General features: G+C 39.7%; 3 protein-coding genes across 7 annotated transcripts; 1 reads left to right on the top strand and 2 right to left on the bottom strand.

The window, feature by feature from the left end:
• Positions 1-13: 13 nt before the first annotated feature.
• LOC122416178 (uncharacterized) lies at positions 14-13,024 on the bottom strand. 5 transcript variants are annotated; one of them, XM_043428904.1, is made up of 8 exons: positions 12,689-13,024; positions 12,336-12,443; positions 8,361-11,897; positions 4,378-8,216; positions 2,059-4,260; positions 1,615-1,834; positions 1,266-1,468; positions 14-1,152 (listed from the first exon to the last, which is right to left on the bottom strand). In XM_043428904.1, the coding sequence occupies exons 3-8, from the start codon at positions 11,876-11,878 to the stop codon at positions 782-784; spliced, it is 10,353 nt and encodes a 3,450-aa protein (XP_043284839.1). In that variant the 5' UTR covers positions 11,879-11,897; positions 12,336-12,443; positions 12,689-13,024; the 3' UTR covers positions 14-781. The 5 variants fall into 5 exon arrangements, with proteins under 5 accessions (XP_043284839.1, XP_043284835.1, XP_043284837.1 ...); XM_043428900.1 differs by having other exon boundaries at positions 4,378-11,897; XM_043428902.1 differs by lacking the exon at positions 12,336-12,443 and having other exon boundaries at positions 4,378-11,897.
• Positions 13,025-13,143: 119 nt separating this feature from the next.
• On the bottom strand, positions 13,144-17,168 carry Alg9 (alpha-1,2-mannosyltransferase Alg9). The gene is made up of 12 exons (XM_043428912.1): positions 16,999-17,168; positions 16,655-16,793; positions 16,346-16,551; positions 16,159-16,272; positions 15,869-15,979; positions 15,408-15,690; positions 15,163-15,279; positions 14,820-15,033; positions 14,583-14,724; positions 14,368-14,497; positions 14,123-14,253; positions 13,144-14,032 (listed from the first exon to the last, which is right to left on the bottom strand). Exons 1-12 carry the CDS (start codon positions 17,076-17,078, stop codon positions 13,891-13,893), a joined length of 1,809 nt encoding a protein of 602 aa, XP_043284847.1. The 5' UTR covers positions 17,079-17,168; the 3' UTR covers positions 13,144-13,890.
• Positions 17,169-17,285: 117 nt separating this feature from the next.
• Positions 17,286-20,385, top strand: dgt6 (dim gamma-tubulin 6). Its single transcript, XM_043428911.1, has 7 exons — positions 17,286-17,663; positions 17,738-18,035; positions 18,152-18,302; positions 18,418-18,560; positions 18,641-18,846; positions 18,922-19,585; positions 19,737-20,385. Exons 1-7 carry the CDS (start codon positions 17,577-17,579, stop codon positions 20,165-20,167), a joined length of 1,980 nt encoding a protein of 659 aa, XP_043284846.1. The 5' UTR covers positions 17,286-17,576; the 3' UTR covers positions 20,168-20,385.
• Positions 20,386-20,512: the final 127 nt, after the last annotated feature.

Below are 20,512 nucleotides of genomic sequence, written 5' to 3'. Positions count from 1 at the left end.
AAATGCACTGATATATTTGTCAAAGTATATGGTGTATATTTCACAGCACTCGTTACCTTTTTTGTTGTACTATATTTGTTTCATTTGACATCATCGCACCAATTGTATCAAAAATACATTCTTTCAGGCACATCTCTGTACTTAGTTTCCTTAAACTTTTCTTACTAATAACAATAGCAGTTTATCCAGTATCTGCTTATTAATATCCTCTTAAATCTATTTTCCGACGGAGTTTCCTGTTTTTTTTATTTTTTTTTATTTTTCGGTACAAAATTATTCTATTTGGTGTCGCATCACTCCGAGCAAAATTAAAATCAAATGAAAAGGTTGGAAGAAATAACAGTTCGTGTAATGAACATTTAAAAAAAAAGAATATTAAGCCAAACTAAGAATAAAAGCAAACATCACTATATAAACAGATTCAAACTTCCATCTGAGATGAAAACAAGAAGCTCAAAATCAACCCGTAATAACGTTCAACGTATGTGACAAAAAGTTCATCGTTCTTTTCACGACCATAAACGCTTCAAGTTAAAATAGAATGTTGAAAAATCCGATTTTGGCAATGAATGAACAGTCTTCGACAACAGATTTGGCACACGAACGTGAATAAAAAACGTAAAAATGACTAAAATTATTGAGTAACTCACAAGTTCAGAGAGCCGAAAGAAGCTTTTGAGGACGTTTTTCGGCTGAATTGTAAACTAAATAGAGCGAAGAAAGTTTTCTCGCATCCGTAAATAAATTTGTAAGCTCAAAAAATCGGATTCTATAAACTTGTTCAAATCAAAAAATCTAAGCTTTTCAAGCAACAAGTGCGGAAACGATTGAGAACATTTTTTCTCACCGCTTTGGTAACATTTTGCGATAAATCAAATGGATCTTGAATGCACATTGGAGAATCGATTCTAAACATTTCCGCTTTTTTTGATTTTTTCAGGACCTTTACGTACATCTTCATTTGCTTCGGCAAATTTTCTGGATCGGCAAAATCTTTTTTCTTAATGGGTTCGCCGAGCAGCGGACACACAACGTCGTAACGGAAATCAAAGTTTGCATAAAACGTGAAAAACCGCTCGAGTAAATCTTTCACGCTTGAGTTTTCGTCCGATCCCCAGAGATTGAAATCGTAAGAAATTCCGACTTCGCATCCTGTAAAATGATGCAAAACAAATGTTCAATAATATTCACAGCCTCCAGTTCAAAAATAAATTTTTTTTTTTCATTTCGTTTAGTTTTTTTTTTCTTTTTTATTTTGAACTCACCCGCGATGATTTTGGATTTGTTCTCCATCGATATTAAAGTTGCGATGCTTGGTAATATCGTTTCATTTTGCAAGTGAAAAACGACGAGCCAATAAAGGCTGTTATGAGTGATACGCTCAGGCCCTGCCAAATCGCAGCTTGCCATCCACATTTTTAGTATGAGTACCAATTTTCGGTACGTGGGATAAACATCAACGATTCGTCTGCAATTCAGTAATCACCCACTTTAATGAGGAGGGTTCATTAAAATTTTTTCATTCAATAATTTGTAGTCCTGGGGCACTTTGAGTTCGGATATTTGTGAAACGAGTAGACTGAGTGAGTAGAGGATCGCATAAAAGTCACTCACTTTATCAGTTTGGTCTTTTCAACTGCGAGACCGTTATTGAACGAAATATCACAATCCAGTCGCGTTGGTCTGTGGTGGGCACGTATAATAGGCGAACGACAATGGGTCAAAACTTCGTGAACGTCCCAAGTCTCTGAAGCTGAACTCAAGCATTTTCCAACGTTATTGATAAAATACAGTGTTATCGAATCGGAGGTTCCTGTCCCATCGTAAACATCACCTGCGAACAAGAGAATTCAACTTGGTTCGTGATTCATTTTCACGTTCTTTTTTTTTCTTTTTTAGTGTGTGACAACAACGAAGGCAGGTGCAGCTTTTTGATGGGAAAAATCGTACGCAAAATAGTGACGAATGAAATTGGATGAGGGAAACGAAAATGATAGAGAAATGGGGAGATAATATTTAAATGAAAACAAAAGAAAATGATAAATAAAAAAGACTCACGACAATCGAGAAAAATATCGATGTCGCTGTTTTCGGAGTTGAGACCGGTTACTCTGGATCCAAAGATGTAAGCTTTGGCATGTGGAAATGTGGCTCTTACGATTCTCTGAAGATCATTGACGACAGCCTCTTCCTTGGAAATTTCTCCAGCCTTCATGCCATCAAGATAGCGAATTTTTCGATCGACCCAGTTCTCCGGTTGTCGCAGCAATTCTTGCGCCAGTTTTGGGATATCGCGCACACAGTAATGCCCGTCATTCACAAACCATCGGTGCGCGTCGACATCGTTTGTGTGATGGAAGTGCGAGGATCTGTAACCGTACCAGAGAATCGCGCAGCTGAGACAACAATCGAGCAACATTTTCCTTTCGAAATTTGGCGATTCGAGCATTTTTCCCGAGTGTCCCGTGCTCTTCAGGTGTTTCACGAATGAAACTTCGGATTGCGTGACTATGCGACAGGCGAGGCACGAATAATGCTCGATTCCGTACCAATCGCATTTCAAGCTACTTTTCATCGACTCGAATATGCTCGATGCGTTGGCTCGTGTCAACGCACATGCACGCTCATGCTCAACCTCGTAAATGTGGTTTTTCAAAGATTCGTCCTCGTTTTTCACTGTCACCTGGCACAGATAACAACGGACCGCGCGGTCACTGATCTCCTCCATGTACTCGTAGGCGAGATCGAGGTCGCTGAATTGATCAGGAAAATTGGCGAATTCTTTGGCGTCGTCTTCCATGACATCCAAATAATTGCAGTGATTGAGGCTCCACAGATGATCGTAATAATCTTTCGACGTATTTGGAACTCTGGCACGACAAATCAGGCAGTAGATCGTCTCGTTGTCGATTATTATCGACATTCTCAGACCCAGCAATAAATCCATGATTTTGTCTTCCAAATTGTAAATATCATTATCCTTGAAATTCAACCTTTGCAGGATGTTCTTCAATTTCATTTTCCTCCCTCGTTTTCGCCCTTTTATCGTAGTTTTTAAGTACCGGTCCACGTCCCATCCGGGCATTCCGACAGCATCCTCACTTTCGTCATCCCCAGATTCGCTATCCGATTCCGACGATGAAGAGTCACCGATTTTTATCAACGATTCCTCGGATTCCGCGGCGTCGGTGAACTCGTTCAAAGAACTTTGAGGATCGGAGCTTTGATTCGTGTCGAATTCTGTCGAATGGCCATTGCTCTCTGTGAGATTCTCGCGCAAACGCTTTTGATTTATGGCGAGGAGTTCTTTGCTAAAATGTTTAGCCATGTGGGCGTGGAGATCGGTGCGGCTTTCAAGCTTGCGCCGACATATCCTACAAGTCGGGCCTTGATCGACAATGCGTCGACTTTTGTTGGCTCGGCGATCCATCTGATCTGACGAGTTCGTGCCAAGCAACGCTGATTCTCCGGCACTTCCTACCTTCTTGGATAGTCGCGTCAAGTCATCGGCCATTGTGACGAGCGGTTGTTTCGAGTCGTCCAATCGGCTGGGAGTGGAATCGCATTTTTCCACGTGATCTTCGATGTTGTCTGAATGTTTAGGGAGAGCATTAATTCGATGTAGAGATTCGACGCTCTCGTGGAAACCGTTGTCGAACCTTTCGCCTGGCGGCTCCATTTCCTGACCGCTGAATTCGCTCATCAACAGTTTTCTTGATTCTCTCTTGACCTTTGTCACGGATCTCAAATGTTTCAAGTCCTTCAAGTGTTCCCAAACCTTCTGGCGAGTTGAAAACTTGCAGTCGCAGCAGGCGCAATAGTAACTGCCGTCTCTGCGGGCCTCAATGTTGTCGCATCCGTATCGCTTCAAGAAAAACTTGTGCCGCAACGATTCGACGTGGCTCTTCAGGTTTTTCGTCGGGAAGCGAGTTTGCTCGCAAATATGGCAAAATGAATTTTTCCCGTTTTGCTTAACAACGAAAATGCATGAGGCCTCGAGGGGCGAAGTTGATCCTGCACCGGACCGAGTCACATTTTTGTCAGGCGGTTGCTCAACTGCGTTCTCGTTATTTTCGTTGTTACTGTTCCCGTTTGCGACGAATTCGGTGGAAGATTGCCCAGCATCTTTGCAGTCTTTTTCCCGAAGCCGGTCGTTAGGAGCCTCGCTGCCAACCAGCAGATTCCAGTCCTCGTAGGGAAACTCGAAGTTCTCGTCGGCCATTTCGACTTCTCGGTTCGTCGTGGGCGCGGAAACCATTGCTGGAAAATCGAGTGCAACACAATCATTTAATGCCCTATAATCATCCAAACCCCCCCGAAACGTCGACAGTTTTTCGTCAGATGATTTCAAACTTTCATAAGACGATCGCCACTCACCTGATTTTTCAACCGAATTCGGTTCACTCTCCGTACAAACGAACGCCAATTTTCCTTTGATTTTTTCAACGAATCCCCCAAGCACCGTCCCGTGTTGTTTGCTCGTCACGTGACTGTGTAGGAACTGTAAATCGTCCGTTCGAAAGTCACAGCATATACAACGGTACTGAGTCACGCGAGTGACTTTAACCCAATCCCATCCTCGTTGCTCCACGGTGTTCAGGTGGCTTGCCCTGGAAATATGTTTTTTTGCAATCTCGGCGGTGGCAAGATCCTTACAGCATACGAGGCAATGGAACAATGGCTCTCCGGTGTCGTCGCGATTTTTTTCATGAGACGTTTTGACCTTTCGATTAACAAAAAGCGTGTTAGAACGGTCAACCACCCAATTGGAATCTCTCTCGAGTAAATCCAAGTACTCCGATGTTCTCGGGGTCATTGTGATGGCTCCTGGGCCCGATGACGCTTTGGAAAGGACACTCGATTGCTCGTAATTTGGTCGCTTCAATAAGCCGACCTGCAGAGCGTGTTCGCTGCCGATTACATGATTGAAAATTCTACAGAAAGAATGTTTTTTTTGGACGTTGCAACACTCGCAATCGAAGACAAAACCTGGAGATACTTCGACGTATCGACATCCGTATTTTTCGATCGAAAGCGCGTGTTCTTCGCTGATAATGTGCGCTTCTGCAGCCTCGGTGTCGAAGGAGTCGCCGTAGCCGGGCCAAAAGCAAATGAGGCAGCAAAACAACGGTTCCGCCGTCACTCGGAGCAGACTTTTCCCATGTAAGTGAAACGATGCCGCGAATAACGGATTCGCGAGACTGACCATCCAATTAAACTGAGGCTCGTAAAATGTCCATTTGTTCGTTTCGTATTCGGAAAAGGGTTCAATTGGAGGAACGCTCGACGATGAATCCCACGACTCGTTGGCTTTTTTTCTCGCCGCTCGAGAACTCGAAGCAAGCTGGTTGGATTCGCTCCCTCCATTCAAGGCTGCCACTGTCGGTGGCGAATAGATGGAAGCTGACTTCGAATCTCCGTCCAGTGAATGCTCCACGATATCGTCATTCGTTTCAGTCTCGTTTGATTTGTTTTCTGTACTGACAGAAGATTGCTTTTTTCCTCCTTTACTCGACTCGCCTATTTTTTTGAAAGTTTTTTTGAAGCTATCCTTTATCCGATTGCAACAGGTGCAAAGATACCCGAGTTCTGGGGCGATGGAGTTTCCGTCTTTTCTGCTCTCGATCTGGTTTTTCGTGATCTCAACATCGAGTAATTCGTCAGAGCACATTCGGCAATAAAACGCTTGGCTTTCCGTGCTACTCGATGACTTTTCATCAATCGTTTTCACAGTCTGGTTTTTTAAGGATTTCTGAGAACCGTCAGTCTCCGGCTGCAAATGAGTTTCGACAAAATCCTTCATGGGCAACGAGTGCGCATCTTTGCTGACAGCTTGCTTCACGATTCTTTGTCTGTTCAGTCGCTTGAACTTTCGGCACTGTTTGAGGTGTCCATCGCTCTGAACATGACTGAAGATTTTGTCGAATGCATTTTTTCGACGATTACAACTTGTGCAGTGATACATGAATTCAGGAGTCAACTCGATGTACGAGGTTCCATATTTTTTTATCGATTTCACATGCATTTCATCGGAGAGATGTTTTTCAGCTCCATCAATGTCAAACGTGTCGCCACAGAGCGGCCAATCTCCACAAAGGAGGCAGTAGAACAATTGATCGCGCGTATCTATTGGTACTTTTTTATCAAACGCTCGAAATATTTTGATGCACAACGGATGCGCTAGACTCAACACCCAGTTCAAATCGTTCTCGCGAAATGGAAATTTTCCAATGTTGTTCCTGACCACTCGCGATTTTTTGCCACTCTTTTGTTCTTTCTTGTCCGGATTATTTTCTGCGAGTTCGACATCCGGTTGTCGACCGTTGATCCGATTTGTTTTGTCAGCTTTTTTCATGTGATCTTCGCTCTTCACGTGCGAACGGATTTCCTCGAAACTTTTACATTCGGTATTGCAACAGGTGCAACGAAACTTCGATTCTCCAGTTGCCTCGATATAATGACATCCGTATTTTTCCATCGAGATGATGTGCTTCGGGCCGGAAATATGCATTAATGCTTTTTGAGGCCTGGAAAAATAGGCTGAACAAATGACACAATAAAAATTATTTGGGGGTTTCTTAGCCGGCCTATACAATGGATGCAAATGACCGACGACCCAGTTCAAGTCCTCATCACGAAATTCAAGTTTCTCAACTCTTTCATTGTCCGCCGAGTTGGACGCTGGTTGCGAATCAATTTCCGGTAAACTATCAAAAATCCCCTCGTTTATTGAGCTTCCATTGCAGGCATTTTCTGGTGACGACGATCGCAAAACGGTCGAAAGCGATTTGGGATCTTGGCAAATAGGCTGCAGAATGTCATTCTCAGGGTCTTTGATCTCACTCGATTCATTCTTCTCCACGTTTTCCGTGGTCGTTTCAGATATTTTGGAAATGACCGAAGATTCGGCATCGTTAAAAGACGAATAACTGCTTAACTCATTCATCGAAATCTCTTCCATCGCTGAACAATAGATCGACGACGATTTCGAATCATCGTCGATTGGTTGCTCCGCGACACTGTCCTTGTTACTAATCTCGCTCAATTCTTCCTCCGCATTATCCACGATCGGGGGCTGCTCCTCTTTCTGCTGATCCAGCTCACGCAGCTTTTCCGCGTGGTTGTTGCCCATTATATGAACGCACATTCTACGAAACGATTTCTTTCGACAATCGCAACATTCGCAACGATAATATAGAGATGGAGTTACCACGATATGATCGCAGCCATATTTCTTCATCGAACTTGCGTGTTCTTCACTGGAAACATGATTTTCTGCGATTTCGACGTCACTGAAACTGGTCGAACATATAAAACAATGGAAAACTTGGTTTTCCGTTTTGCTCGATGAACTTGCATCGAGTCCTTCGGAAGCTCGAGTGCTGGCAGAAGTATCGGAGACGTCGACCACCCAGCGTAAGTCAAATTCACGAAAACCCAATTTTTCGACCGGACTTTTGTCCGTTGGGGAGATTTTAGACACGTTTGAAGCTAACAAGCTGTCCGACTCGCTCTCGATCCTCGAATCTTCTTCATCCAACTTGCGGAATTGTTTGACGTGTTCCTTGCTCATTACATGCCTGTAAATATTGTCAAAATTCCGATGTGTAATCTTGCAACATTCGCAGCAATACAAAGATTTTTCGGTGTGATAGATGTAAGCGCAACCATATTTTTCCATTGACTCCTCGTGCATTTCACTAAAAATATGAGTTTTGACGGCGTCGATGTCGAAAGCATCGCCATATTCCGGCGACCGACAGATCAGGCAGTAGAACAATCGCTCCCCGGTGTCTCTGACTATTTTTTTTCCACGCACCCGGAATATCGTAATGCACAATGCGTGCATGCGGCTAACCACCCAGTGCAAATCCTTTTCGCAGAAATCAAAGTCCTCGGTTTTAAAATTCGAAGACGATTCGATTGCAGCAACATTTTGGGATGAGCAGTCGTTCGTTTTTTCCTTACTCCGATCACTTTTCGCACGTTCCACGTCGGATTGCATGTCTTTCGTGCGGTTCGTGTCCCAAGCTCGTTTGACGTGATCGTCGCTCATCACATGCTTGTAGATCGACTTGAAAGTCCTCTCCATAATGTTGCAACACTGGCAACGATACTTCGATTGTGGAGTTACTTCTATGTAATAACACCCATAAATCATCTTCGATTTTCTGTGCTCTATACCTGAAATGTGAGCCTTTACGGACTGGATGTTGCTGAAAAAAGCAAAACAAATAAGACAGCGAGTTTTCTTCGAGTTGCCGGTAAATTCTACTCCACGGTCTTTCAATTTCTTACAGCCGAACAAGTCATGCGGGTAGGTAACGACCCAATTCAAGTCTTCGTCGGAAAATTCAAACCTCGTATTTTCTGTTTTCTTGGGGACCAGATTCTGCGAGGGTGTTGGACTGATGTTGGAAACACTCCTGGAAATCTCATCGCTTAGTTCGCTGCTGCACGAATCTTCTCGCGACGATAACGAGGTTGTGGAAGGTGGCTGGAGACCTCTACCGAGTGGCTGCGAAACGGCATTGTCGGTGGTTCCGATTTCACTGGATTTTTTCGCCTCCTGAGGAAAGACACATTGAGAGGAAGATCCGAAATTGACTGTAAGAATTAGTTTAAAATTGTCACAAGACGCTGATTCATTGGCGACAGGCGCCGATTCGTCGCACGTTGGCAACGGCCTGAGATACAATTGTTCGTCGTCGTCTTTGCGAGACGTCTGCAAAACTGCATCGTCCATTGTGCTGATCTCTTCAGACTTATTTTCTGCTTGAACGAAGGTGGATTCGCTGTTTCTTTGGGAATCGATGGTAGAGAAATTTGTAAATGAAAGGTCTTTCGACGCGCTATTGTCGCACGAAGGGTCAGACGATTCGGTTTTCTCACAAGGTGCCGGTTGCTCACTGAAAACGCTCGATTCTTCATCTGCTGAAATAACAGCGGTTTTATTATCCTTTGATTCACTGCAATTTCTATGTTTCTTGAGGTGTTTATCGCTTATCAAATGGTTGTATATTTGATCAAAATCCTTTTTCGTCTGACTGCAGCATACGCAATAGTAATCTCCTGTTTGGGTAGTCTCGATCCATTCGCACCCATACTGTTGCATGTAATTAATGTGATGTGCTTCGGAAATGTGTTTCGCAACGGCCTTGACGTCGGCAAAATATTCGAAACACATGAGGCAACAGAACACTTTCCCTTCCGATTCCTGACGATTTCTGACTGGGACTACTCGCTTATATACTGGGTTGGAAACTCGGATTACCCAATTCAAATCTTCTCCGCGAAACTTCAGCTTCTCGATTTCCTCCTTGACTTCCCTGTAGATTTTCGATTCGGACGTCAACTTCGGATGGATTGTAGAAAGTTTTGAGGATGACGGACCTTTCGCTTTGCTATTGTCGTCCGACTTCACTTCCCCGCTTTCTTTCTTGACTTCCTTGAAGATTTTTGACTTTGACGTCAGTCCCGGATGGATTGGAACAAGTTTTGAGGAACTTTTCGTCTTGCTATTTTCATCTGACTTCGCTGCAGACCGTTCTGGTTTTGGATGCGAAACACTCGTTCTGTTTATTCTACTGTAATCTGATTTATTGTTTGTTGAAAGCGATGCAGATTGGTCCTTCAATTTTCTACGGCATTCTTTAAGTTTTTCGGCATGTTCACCGCTTATCAAGTGATCGTAAATTTCGTTTAATCTGTTTTTTGACTGATTGCAACAGAAGCAGTGATATGGCGATTTGTTGTCCATCACGATGAGATCGCAACCATATTTATTCGTAGAGCTTTTGTGTTGTACGCCAGATATGTGTCCCTTAGCAATCTCAACGTTAGAAAAATGCTCCAAACAAATGATGCAGCATAAAACTTTTTCTTTGAATAGCATACGAAGTTTGGTCGGAACTACTAGCTCGTATACCGGGTCTGAGACTCTGATTACCCAATTGAAGTCTTTTGACATTAGCCCCGGATGAGTGGAAGAAAGTTTTGAGGATGACAAATATTTCGCTTTCGTATTGTTCGAATTCGCAGTAGACGGTTCTGGTTTATGGCAGAATGACGACGCCTTATGTAAAAGTGGCTTGACATCTTTGTGCGATGGTTGCGAAACGCCGGCACTAATGTCATCCGATATATTTTCCATTGAAAACGAAACAGATTGGCCATTGATTTGTCCACTGCATTTTATCAAGTGTTTGGCGTGTTCGTCGCTCGTCAAGTGATCGTAAATTTCGTCCAAGTTTTTTTTTGACCGATTGCAATATAAGCAGTAATATGCCGAATGGTTGTCCATCACGATGCGATCGCAACCATATTGTTTCAGGGAGTTTTTGTGGAATTTGCCAGAAGTATGTTCCCTGACATTCCTGACAGTAGAACAATGCTTCAAACAGATAACGCAATAAAATTCTGCCCATGTAAAACGACGATCAACCGGGACTGCTCGTTTGTATACTGGGTTGGAAGTTTGAATTACCCAATTTAAGCCTTTCTTCAGAAACTCCGCTCTGTTGCTTTCTTCCTTAACTTCCCTAGAGATTTTTGATTCTGACGTCAGCTCCGGATGCACTGGAGCAAGTTTTGAGGATGACGAATCTTTCGCTTTGCTATTGTCCGAATTCGCAGTAGACCCTTCTGGTTTACGGCTGGATGACAAAATTTCAGAAGATGACGACGCATTTGATGACAGTGTTTTGAGAACGTTTGTTTTCGCCTTATCTGATGTATTTTCTCCTAAATTCGGGACAGACTGGCCCCTGTTTTGATTACAGCATTCTCTCAAGTTTTTGGCATGTCCTTCGCTTTTCAAGTGATCGTAAATTCCGTTCAACGTTACTTTCGAACGAGCGCAACACGAGCAGCGATATACCGAAATGTTCTCCATGACGATACGATCGCAACCATATTTATTTATGGAGTATCTGTGATGTTCGCCAGATATGTGTTTCTTGGCCATCTCAGCATCAGAAAAATGCTCCAAACAAATAATGCAGTATAAAACATTTCTTTTGACATTATTACGAAGATTGTTTGGAACTACTAGCTTGTATACCGGGTCTGAAACTCTGATTATCCAAGTTAAGTCTTGTTCGAGGAATTCAAAGTTTATACTTTCATTCGTAACTCCCCTCGAGCTCTTTGATTCTGATGTTTGCCTCGGATGAATTGTAGGAGAGATTCGTCCCTCCCATTTGGATGTTTGTGTGGGCTGCGAACTTTTATCAAGTTTTCTCTCGTTTGCACGCTTCAAAACATTCTCACAATGCAACTGTTTATTTCGCACGTGGCTTGGCAGGATGATGTGTTTTTCTGCTTTGCTGGGGTCCATTGTTATGTCGCACATTCGACATGTTATTGTAGTCTTTGGGCCAGGAGTGATTCCTTGAGCGAGCCACATGGGGAATTGCACCCTCCACTGATTGTCGGAATCGTATTCTCCAAATTTTTTACGCAGTTCCAAATGACCCTCGTCCTTCAAGTGACTCTCAGCATTGGACAAATTATTCAAGACTTCCTCACACAAGTGGCAATAATACGACTCAGCATATGACATCAGAAAATTTGTGAAAAATCTCTGGTGCTTGTCTTCGGGTTCCCAGAACGGTGCTATGTTGTGAAAATTTGCATGATCCTCTACTTTTTCCCAGACCACTTTTATGTTGCAAATCTTGCAAAATGGTTGTTTTTCTGTTATGAGAAAAGCTTTTTTGAATGCATCCACCCTCGCTATGTGTTGTTTCCCACTGAGATGCTTTTTGTTCCAATAGTTCGATGTCAATGATTTGCACAATTGACAGGTGTACATCTTCCTTACATCGTCGTAACTCTTTGCAGTTGCCTCTAGAATATTTTCGTTGACTTCTTCCATTTTGTTCGATTATCCTTTCCTACAATAAATTGAATTAATTTTTTCAATTGTATTTGTATGCGAGTTGTGATAAATAGAAAACCAGTGAAGAAGCAAATTAATCGAAGAAAAAAAAGATTTTGTAGCTTATTCAAATGACAGGATTACTCCAATGAGAGAAATGCAAATGTGCAGTGTGTAATAAGTTTTTAAACTAAAAATAAAAAATATTCATCTTTTGATTAATTATAGTTTGGCAGATCGATCATCCTCTACTAAAAGAGAAGACAATTGGAAAATTTTCAATAGCCATCTGAGAAATAGTAATTATAAAACGTTTTCATCATATTGAATTGTCATTGTTGTCTGTTTTGACAAGGTTTTGAGCGAGCAAAAACTTGTGAATAAAATGATTACAACTAAGACTAGAGCACCTGCTCAAAAAGAAGTGTTCCGTATTCATAAAAAGAAAACTCACAATGCAGACAGCCAGATAAGATTTAAGTCGTTTTTTTGGTCATTGACCCGACGAGATCAGACGTTTTTTGATTTTCCAAGAATTTTTTTTTGTTGACAGTGTATTGATCTGTGTTTGATGAGAAAAAAGAGTCTGAATAAAATGTCCTTTTTCACCACACTTGTGCATGTGTGGTGAGAAATAGTATACACTCCACAGGAGTGAAATTAGACCCTCAAACCGCGTGCTTATCACCCTCGCCTTCGGCTCGGGTGACAATTCTGCCCGCGGTTTGAAGTAGTCTACTTTCCCTCCCTATAGGTGTGTAATATACTATTCCTTTTGTTTCTTGAATAATATTTCAAATTGTTTACCTGAAATTAGAGGTTAATAGTTGGCGAGTTTTTCGGTAGTCCGTTAAAGAGGACAAGCACATAGAAAAACAGGGTTCAAATCCGTTATTCACAAACATGCATATATGTGCGACTTTACGTACAGAATCTAATGCTTTTTACGTTCGAATATGTATTTATAGTGAGAGTACCTCAAGTGCGAAACAATAATTCAACGATCATTGCAACTGTTTTATTGCTTCCCAATTTTTTCACACCGGTATTTGTAGAAAATTAGACTGCGAAAACACGTGTTGACTGACTGAATTAAGAAGCGAGATAATTTTTTCATTGTTTACGTCTAGTTTGAAGGTCAAAACGTGTCGCGAACCAGAAACCGCCAAAATCTCGCAATCTCCCATTGCAACCATCAGTCGGTATGAGCGACTTTCAGCGATGAATGAAAATTAAACATATATATATAATTGCTGTGTGAATTCCACTATTATTCTTTTTTTATTTGTATAAAATATTTACACGAATTTCGATAATTACGTCCGGCATAACTTTGAGCGACTTCACTACATCGATTATGCATCTATTGAAATGACTCGTCTTCAAGATTCTCGTATTTTCTGAACCTTTTTGACCAGACTCAAACACATTTTTTTAGGTATGTAGCTCGAATATATACAAAACCGTATACATCTGTTAGCTTATTCTTCCACGGCGTAAGCTAAATTATCAGAAATAATGGAACAATGAATTTTTCACAAAACAATAAGAATTCATCATACACTTGTGAACATTTTTTCTCTCATCGTGATTATGGTAGTTGGAAACAAGCTCCAAAGTTGCATTTTCTATCACGAAAAGCTGGCAACTCTGATTATATGGTACAAGATTTTATCGTAAAAAGTAACAAAATAGAAAATGATTAAAATTTTTTCAAACATTAGTAAAATTGCTCCGGATGGTCGTTATTCAACGAATTTTTTTCCTCGATGTTTTGCTTCTTAATTCTGTAAAGCCTATTTATAGAGAGTTATTGAACATTTAGAAAAAACCCGACAATGACAAGCGGATTTGAATTTCGTAATGTACAAAATACACCTAACATGATTTTACAAGGATTTGAAATCCTTCAAATAAAATCACGTGACCCTGTGGCCTCGAAGGAGTAAAAAAACGTTCGTTGCCTCATCACTTTGTGCATTTCGCAATAAGAGCCTTGGATCACAATTTTATGCTGCTCTGGCAGTTTTCCCTTTGCTTGGCAACGGAAGCAACTTGAATTTTGTACTCTGGAGCAAATTGTACGATCCGTATTCACAGAACTTGTCCGAAACGAATGGAATGTAAAAAGCTCGGAAAAATGGATGAGACCTACAAAATAAAAACAAAAAACCGTTATATTTTCCATTCATATTAATCAATCTGGTGATAACGATCGTTTTTATGAATTGGAAATATTACCTCGATGCATCTAGAAAAGGGGAAGACTTTATAACCGTAAAATGTTCTGGTTGATGAGAATAATTAGGCTCAAGAATCGTTTCCGTACCCAGATCAAGATCCAAAATAAAATGGCACTTTTCGACGTCGAACTTGAAAATAAAATTCACATATTCATATTGAGCGAGTAAGAAAAAAATTCATGTTCATTGAATTCAATAGAAAAGTTCGATGAAGTTCTCGAAAATACTTCCAACGAAACTCACGTAACGAGAAGGTTCTTCTTTGTTCAAATCGTTAAAATTCGCTTGTATAATGCTCGTGCCATTCTCTTCGTCCGAAAATGATTGGGGTAATTGTCCTCTGAATTCGGATCTCAGGTACTGAAGTTTCCAACTATAAAAAAATTCAGTTTGTAAAAGAAAACGAATTTTTCCAGCTCCTCTGAATGGGATAAAAAATAAAAACTTGAGCAAATTACTTGTTGGACGGAAAGAAAAAACTCCCGGGAAACCGATGCCACTCCTTGCCAACACAAAAATTGATGTGAACTTCACTGGGCACTTGTCCTTCGGTTCCTAATTTATTTGCTTCCATCATCATTTCCATGGGCGCATAATAACCTTGGAAATGAAGGGGAAAAAATCAATTATCATTGGTTAATGAGAATCTAAAAAATGACAATCAACAAAATACGAAATTTCGTTCAAATATTTACCTCGAAATAGAGCAAATGATCTTGAAAGACCAAGCAATCCACACACCAGAATAGCCCCGAACATTATATGAGTAGTGCTCTGCAGATAATGATGTGTGAATGGCAGTGGTTTGATGTGGGTTCTTACGAAGAAATATAGTTTCTGTAAAACATCCACGCTAATTGCTCCAGCCAAACAAATCATTGGATAGATTGGAAAAAGGAACCGTTCTTCCTGCGTTGGAGCAATAAAAGAAATATTTGTATTTTTTGGTCATTCTTTTGATTATTTTTTGATTATTATATAAAATGGAAGAAAACATTCATATTTTCCGGACATGAGAAATAAAAGTTTGTACTTTACCTTGTGTGGTTGGCAGAAAAATACGACTAGCCATAAATAAAGCGGAGCGAGAGAATACCAGTAAGGCAAACAATAACGATTTCTGGGCTTCGCTGGCACAACAGCCCAAGCTAAAAGCTGCAAGAATTTTCTATTAAAATTCTGATTATTCTGACCATATAAAAAATATTTACAGCTTCTATGGTCCCGCAAAATTCTTTTTATACGAATCGTTGATAACTATTTTGAAAAAGATTTCCACTCACCAGTCCTAGAGGTGCAAATAAGGCACCGATAAAGACGAAATTGAAATTCAAAAATCCATTCATAAGATAAAAACTGAAAGGTTCTGTTCCATATAAATCAGGACCGTGACTCGTAAATACATTGTAAAGAATTATGTTCATCGGAGCGACAACCAATTTTCCAAAGTACATCGAGTCTATCCACACCATCGATAATAATATCACTGTGCCTGATATTATCACCCATTTTATGAATTTCATCCACTCGTGTCTACGCAGTAACATTTCCAGAGCTATTGGAATACTGTGAATTAAATGAAAGAAACAAATTGATAATAACCAATGAACCATTGACCCTCGTTGTGTTTCAGGAAAAATCTTTTTTCGACATTTTTTTTTATAAGTGCATTTTATAAGTGATCCTGAAAGAGGATCCAACGATTCAGAGGGTAAATTCATACAGAAGATTGAATTTCTTTTACCCCAAAAGAGCGGCGAATGGCCATCCTAGCAAAGACGAAATTGCAGTTGTAAAAATCGCCAACTCATATTTTCTTGCATACCATGCAGCTATTGCTGCAGTACTCCAATACCTGAAAAAATAATCAACCAGTTGAATCCTAGAAAGTAGAAGAGAATTGACAAAAATTTATGAAGATTATTTTCATCTTTTTCTTTAGCAAAAGACAGAATTTCATTGGGGAAAACAAAATTTTATAAGATAGAAAGTTGAGGGGCTGGTTATTCAATGGAAATAAAATCTGCAACATACATTGAGAAAGACGACGGCAAGAAAGCAGCACTGGAGATGAACATTCCAGAGCTGGTTATCAAAAAAACAAACGTCAGCCTTGCAATGTGCACTCCGAATTCTCTGCAGACATTTCTAGAAAGAGACATACAGAAAATCAAATAAAATTGACAGTTAAAAAACAAGGAAAACCATTGTGGAAACTCACAAATAAAAATAGACTTCGGCCAGGGCACATCCAATAGACAAAAGACATCTGACAAAATAGAACACATGAACAGGGTTTGGCTCTAGTATGTAATAGTACAATTGCGCTGGAACCATGTGAACCAAGAGGTACGTGTAAGATCTCAAAGCATATTCTGGACTGTATTCCCACGTCTGTTGACCATTTCCATATAGTAAATAATGGCTCTGTAAATGTAGTAACAAAAATGTATACACATAAAAAAAAATATTTTTTCATTAACTGAAACGTTTGATGGAGTTTTCTTATATTTTCTTATTAGTAACTCACCGGTTCCCAATAATTGTAAGTCTCATCGCAGTCAGTTATATAGCTCCATATAGCTGAGCAAAATCTTGCTGAAAGAAGAAGCTTGAAAGCAGTTTCTGGTCCAGGATAAATGAGACCGATATCCGAAGATTCTTCGACTCTAAATAAAAGTTTATATGAAAAGACACCATGATTCATTTGTTTGAATAAATCGAAAACAAGTTCGAAAACTGCTACTGTGAAAAAACGTGGTGGCATGAGCCGGTACTTTCGATTCAATCATAACAATGAAAATAAAAACATTCGTTGCTTCGTTCTATTTTCAAATACTGATGACAGAAAATTCATTTTTTCGAAATACGTACTTTGAGGCTTTTTTGGCATTATTTTTTTTCTGATCTTTCTTTAGATAAAAAAGTTGACGTTGACGCTGACCTGGCGCCATGGCACAGATGTCAATACTTCCAACCAACCCACTGTTTTTCACTTTTGACACATTTTAGTGCGCGCTCGTCTGACATCGATTCACTAAAAAACGTAATTGTATCATGATGGTGTACGTAACAGTGGCTTGTGAAATATCGAATGGTGCTGCCGTCTATAGGGAGGGCACAGCTGGTTCAAATTTTAAATTTTTCTCATCCGGGGTAACCGCCCGATCTCAAGTGTTATTTCGCTGTGTTTTTGTAGTGCAATAAACAAAATTTACAGCGAGTACTTATAAATTTTAGACTTTCCCAACAGTTTTACGTGTACTATTAATACAGTGTATCGAAAAACTAATACAAAAATCTTAAACGGTTATCCTGTGATGGTTGCTCCAATGTACAACTTGTTCATAACCTCGAAGACGCTTGTTTTACTACAAAAAGTAAACCAAGGAAGCTGAAATGTCATAGGAATTGTTTCCATCGAAAATAATAACTATTATATTTTCGCGGCAATGGACGGAAACATATTTTATCGAAATGTTTTTCTTCTTACTCAAGCTGTACCCCCTTCAAAAGAATTTCTCAAGCATTTCAAAGAGGTAATTATCTGTTATATGTACAATGAAGTTTAGTTTAATCATTCTTACAAAATCTTTTGCATTTGATTTTTCAGGGGATGTTTGAGAAACCCAATACCATCGGTTTTCAACATGTTACTCATTATCTTTTAACTATATACGATGCTGATAGGTTCAAAAAAAATGTACAATGGCCTCTAGTCTGTAAAAAATCAGAAGCCAAGTACAGAAGTGATGTCAAAGATTTTCTAACTCTGATAGCTCATGAAAATCCTGATATGGATTTTCCACAAATTTTGGCCTCCCATTTGTTACATGCCAGTGGCAGTAAATTCAATCATATTATGGCCAATCTTTCCACAGTTGTATTGCGGACTTGGATAAAAAATGAAAGTAAGTTTCAACATTAAAATTGAATTTTTTATTCCATTTTTGTACGTTTTTATTTTTGAATTTGCACAGCTTTGTTTATTTATGTTATATATTTTGTGTTTTTTTTTCTTTGCTAGATGAAGCGACCTTGTGCCTCCCCAAATCAAAAGTTGCTCAAGATCTTTCCAGGACTATGTTAAATAATCTTGTTAGCCAAAATACTGAAATTATAGATGCGAACAATAGAACCATGTCAAAAAATGATGAGGAAGCCAAGGAATTTGCAAAGTAATCTACCAATTCCATTGATTATTCAATAACTCTGATGTCTTCTTTCGAAACGTTTCTTTCAAATACTTTTTTGAATATGAATGAAAAGATATTAATTGTTTATTCATTCCAGCGAATTGGAAGAATCTATTAAAAAATATTCGGATGAGTTACTTCAATTGAGACAGAATTTGATCAAATTATCGTCTGTTGCATCGGTCCACCCAGACGTCAAGGGCCGTTTAGCTGATCTCGATGATGGTGAAGTTGTGCAATGTGCGTTGAATAATTCCAATTTTTCTTTGCTTCCATAAGACAGAATCATCGACAATTTTTATTGTCATTGTACTTTTCAGTGTGGAAACAAAGCGTGGATGAGAGTATTGAACTCCTCAAAAGAAAACAACTTCGCTTGCAAACAATAAGTGAACTGAGTACCAATGTGGCAAATATGATTGGAAGCATAGTTTCGCAAGATACAAACATTTTAGATGGCAAACTTTTGTCGGATATAGATGTCAGCCAACTTTCTGAAATCGATCATTTGTCGCCTGAAACTCAGGTAAGAGTTATTCAATGAGAAACGTGTCTAACGCATTTACACATATAAATTTTCGCTGATTTTTCATTGTCGTAGGTCATGTTATACCGCGTGCACGAGAGCGAAACGCTGGAGTTGACGAACTTCTTATCGCTTTTCAATCTCATGCTTACGGATGTTCGAGGTTTCATTGAAAAATATGGATTTCCCGATTTTTCGGAATGCGGATGTCAAGTATCTGCAAGTTGCGAAGACTTGAAATCGATGAGCGAACTTTTCCACACGATGCACGACCGAGTCATCGAACTGACGAAGATCTCGAAGACTAATAGTACTCAAGAAAGCAATTTCCCATTGAATTATTTGCACCAGTACAGCATCGATAACGACTTGCTCGACAGCATACTTTTAAACCGTTCGCTGACGATCAATATCGATTGGAATTCCGAATACAACGGTAATGAATATCCTGAGCGATTTCAGTTAACGCCTTTAGAACACATCCACAGAAAATTGCTCCCGCGATACAGAAGGAACGATGATGGCAAATTTCAAGCTCTGAAATTACGACCAACGCAACTCATTTCTCGTATAAATTTCAACGAAACAAGGTGCACCGTAATCAGCGATAATGCTTCGCGATCATCTCCACTCCCCAGAAACTCTTCGTCAAAAATTGTCGATCGATGGAACCCACATAAAGAAGGAACTTACTCTCGGCTTTTTTCTACCATCAAGAGAAGACCTGCGACCAGTAAATGTGGGTAACAAATTTACATGAGAATTATTTGAAAAAAGCAGTTGCAGTCTCACTTTTTTCCTTTTCTATAACTTTGAGTTGATAAAAGAAATGTCTTTCAAAGTTACACCATTGTTTTATTAATTTATTTTAATATTTTTATTCGTTTCAGTGAATTACAGTGTTCGATCTGGTGCGAGTTCCTCGCAACTCAATTCCATTATGGATATGAATATGAGCTGCAGCGTCTATAATGCATCGGAGTTGAGATCGCGTCTTCACAATGACACAGATATTGATTCACCAAAAAAATTCACACCGTCGAAAAACGACGGAAATGATCGTGCCTCGTCGACTATAATAGAGTGCGAAAAATTTACGAGAACTTGTGAATTTTTAGGACTCACGGAGGAGGACGACGCAGTAAATAATAAAATGGAATGCACCCCCATATCACAAAAAAATCCGGAGAGCCCGAAAAAAACGGAAAAGCCACAGAAATCAAGGCTTTCGATAAGTGATCTTGTTGAACGTTTCAGAAAAATCTGTGACAAATCTGTCAATGTTCCAATCCCCATTGAATTCAGTAGCGACGAAGATTGAAATTATTTAATTTTTATATTTCTCCTTTTTATTCTTCAGTGTATTTTTCATACATCATCATCCTTTAAATATATTTATATTATTACAGCCATCTTTACATATAGAAACTATTGAGCGGTTGTTCACTTCTTTATATTCGAATGATAAAATGCCATCGAGTCATGAGCTCGAACATTGTTCTAGAAATAAATGAAATTCGTTATATTACTATTTCAAAATGTGTTTTTCACTGCTCCAATATACATACCCAAATGTCTACTCTCCCTCGTAATACTCTGTATAAATTTTTTTTTTCAAATCCGTTCATTGTCTTGCAGAATTCTTGGCGAGAAAATTTTCGTTAAT

This window comes from Venturia canescens, chromosome 9 (genome assembly GCF_019457755.1).
Source record: "Venturia canescens isolate UGA chromosome 9, ASM1945775v1, whole genome shotgun sequence".
Classification (NCBI taxonomy): domain Eukaryota; kingdom Metazoa; phylum Arthropoda; class Insecta; order Hymenoptera; family Ichneumonidae; genus Venturia; species Venturia canescens.
This window is presented reverse-complemented; position numbering and strand designations above follow the sequence as displayed.

Coding starts and splice junctions, on each gene's coding strand:
- LOC122416178 (XM_043428900.1), bottom strand. CDS start 11,878: ATGGAAGAAGTCAACGAAAATATTCTAGAGGCAACTGCAAAGAGTTAC. Junction 1,469..1,614: donor GAAAAGACCAAACTGATAAA/GTGAGTGACTTT, acceptor ACTGAATTGCAG/ACGAATCGTTGATGTTTATC. Junction 1,153..1,265: donor CAAATCCAAAATCATCGCGG/GTGAGTTCAAAA, acceptor ATCATTTTACAG/GATGCGAAGTCGGAATTTCT.
- Alg9 (XM_043428912.1), bottom strand. CDS start 17,078: ATGGCGCCAGGTCAGCGTCAACGTCAACTTTTTTATCTAAAGAAAGAT. Junction 15,980..16,158: donor TTGCCGTCGTCTTTCTCAAT/GTATGTTGCAGA, acceptor TTATTTTTTCAG/GTATTGGAGTACTGCAGCAA. Junction 14,033..14,122: donor CCTTTTCTAGATGCATCGAG/GTAATATTTCCA, acceptor TTTATTTTGTAG/GTCTCATCCATTTTTCCGAG.
- dgt6 (XM_043428911.1), top strand. CDS start 17,577: ATGGACGGAAACATATTTTATCGAAATGTTTTTCTTCTTACTCAAGCT. Junction 18,561..18,640: donor TGATGGTGAAGTTGTGCAAT/GTGCGTTGAATA, acceptor TGTACTTTTCAG/TGTGGAAACAAAGCGTGGAT. Junction 18,847..18,921: donor ATTTGTCGCCTGAAACTCAG/GTAAGAGTTATT, acceptor TCATTGTCGTAG/GTCATGTTATACCGCGTGCA.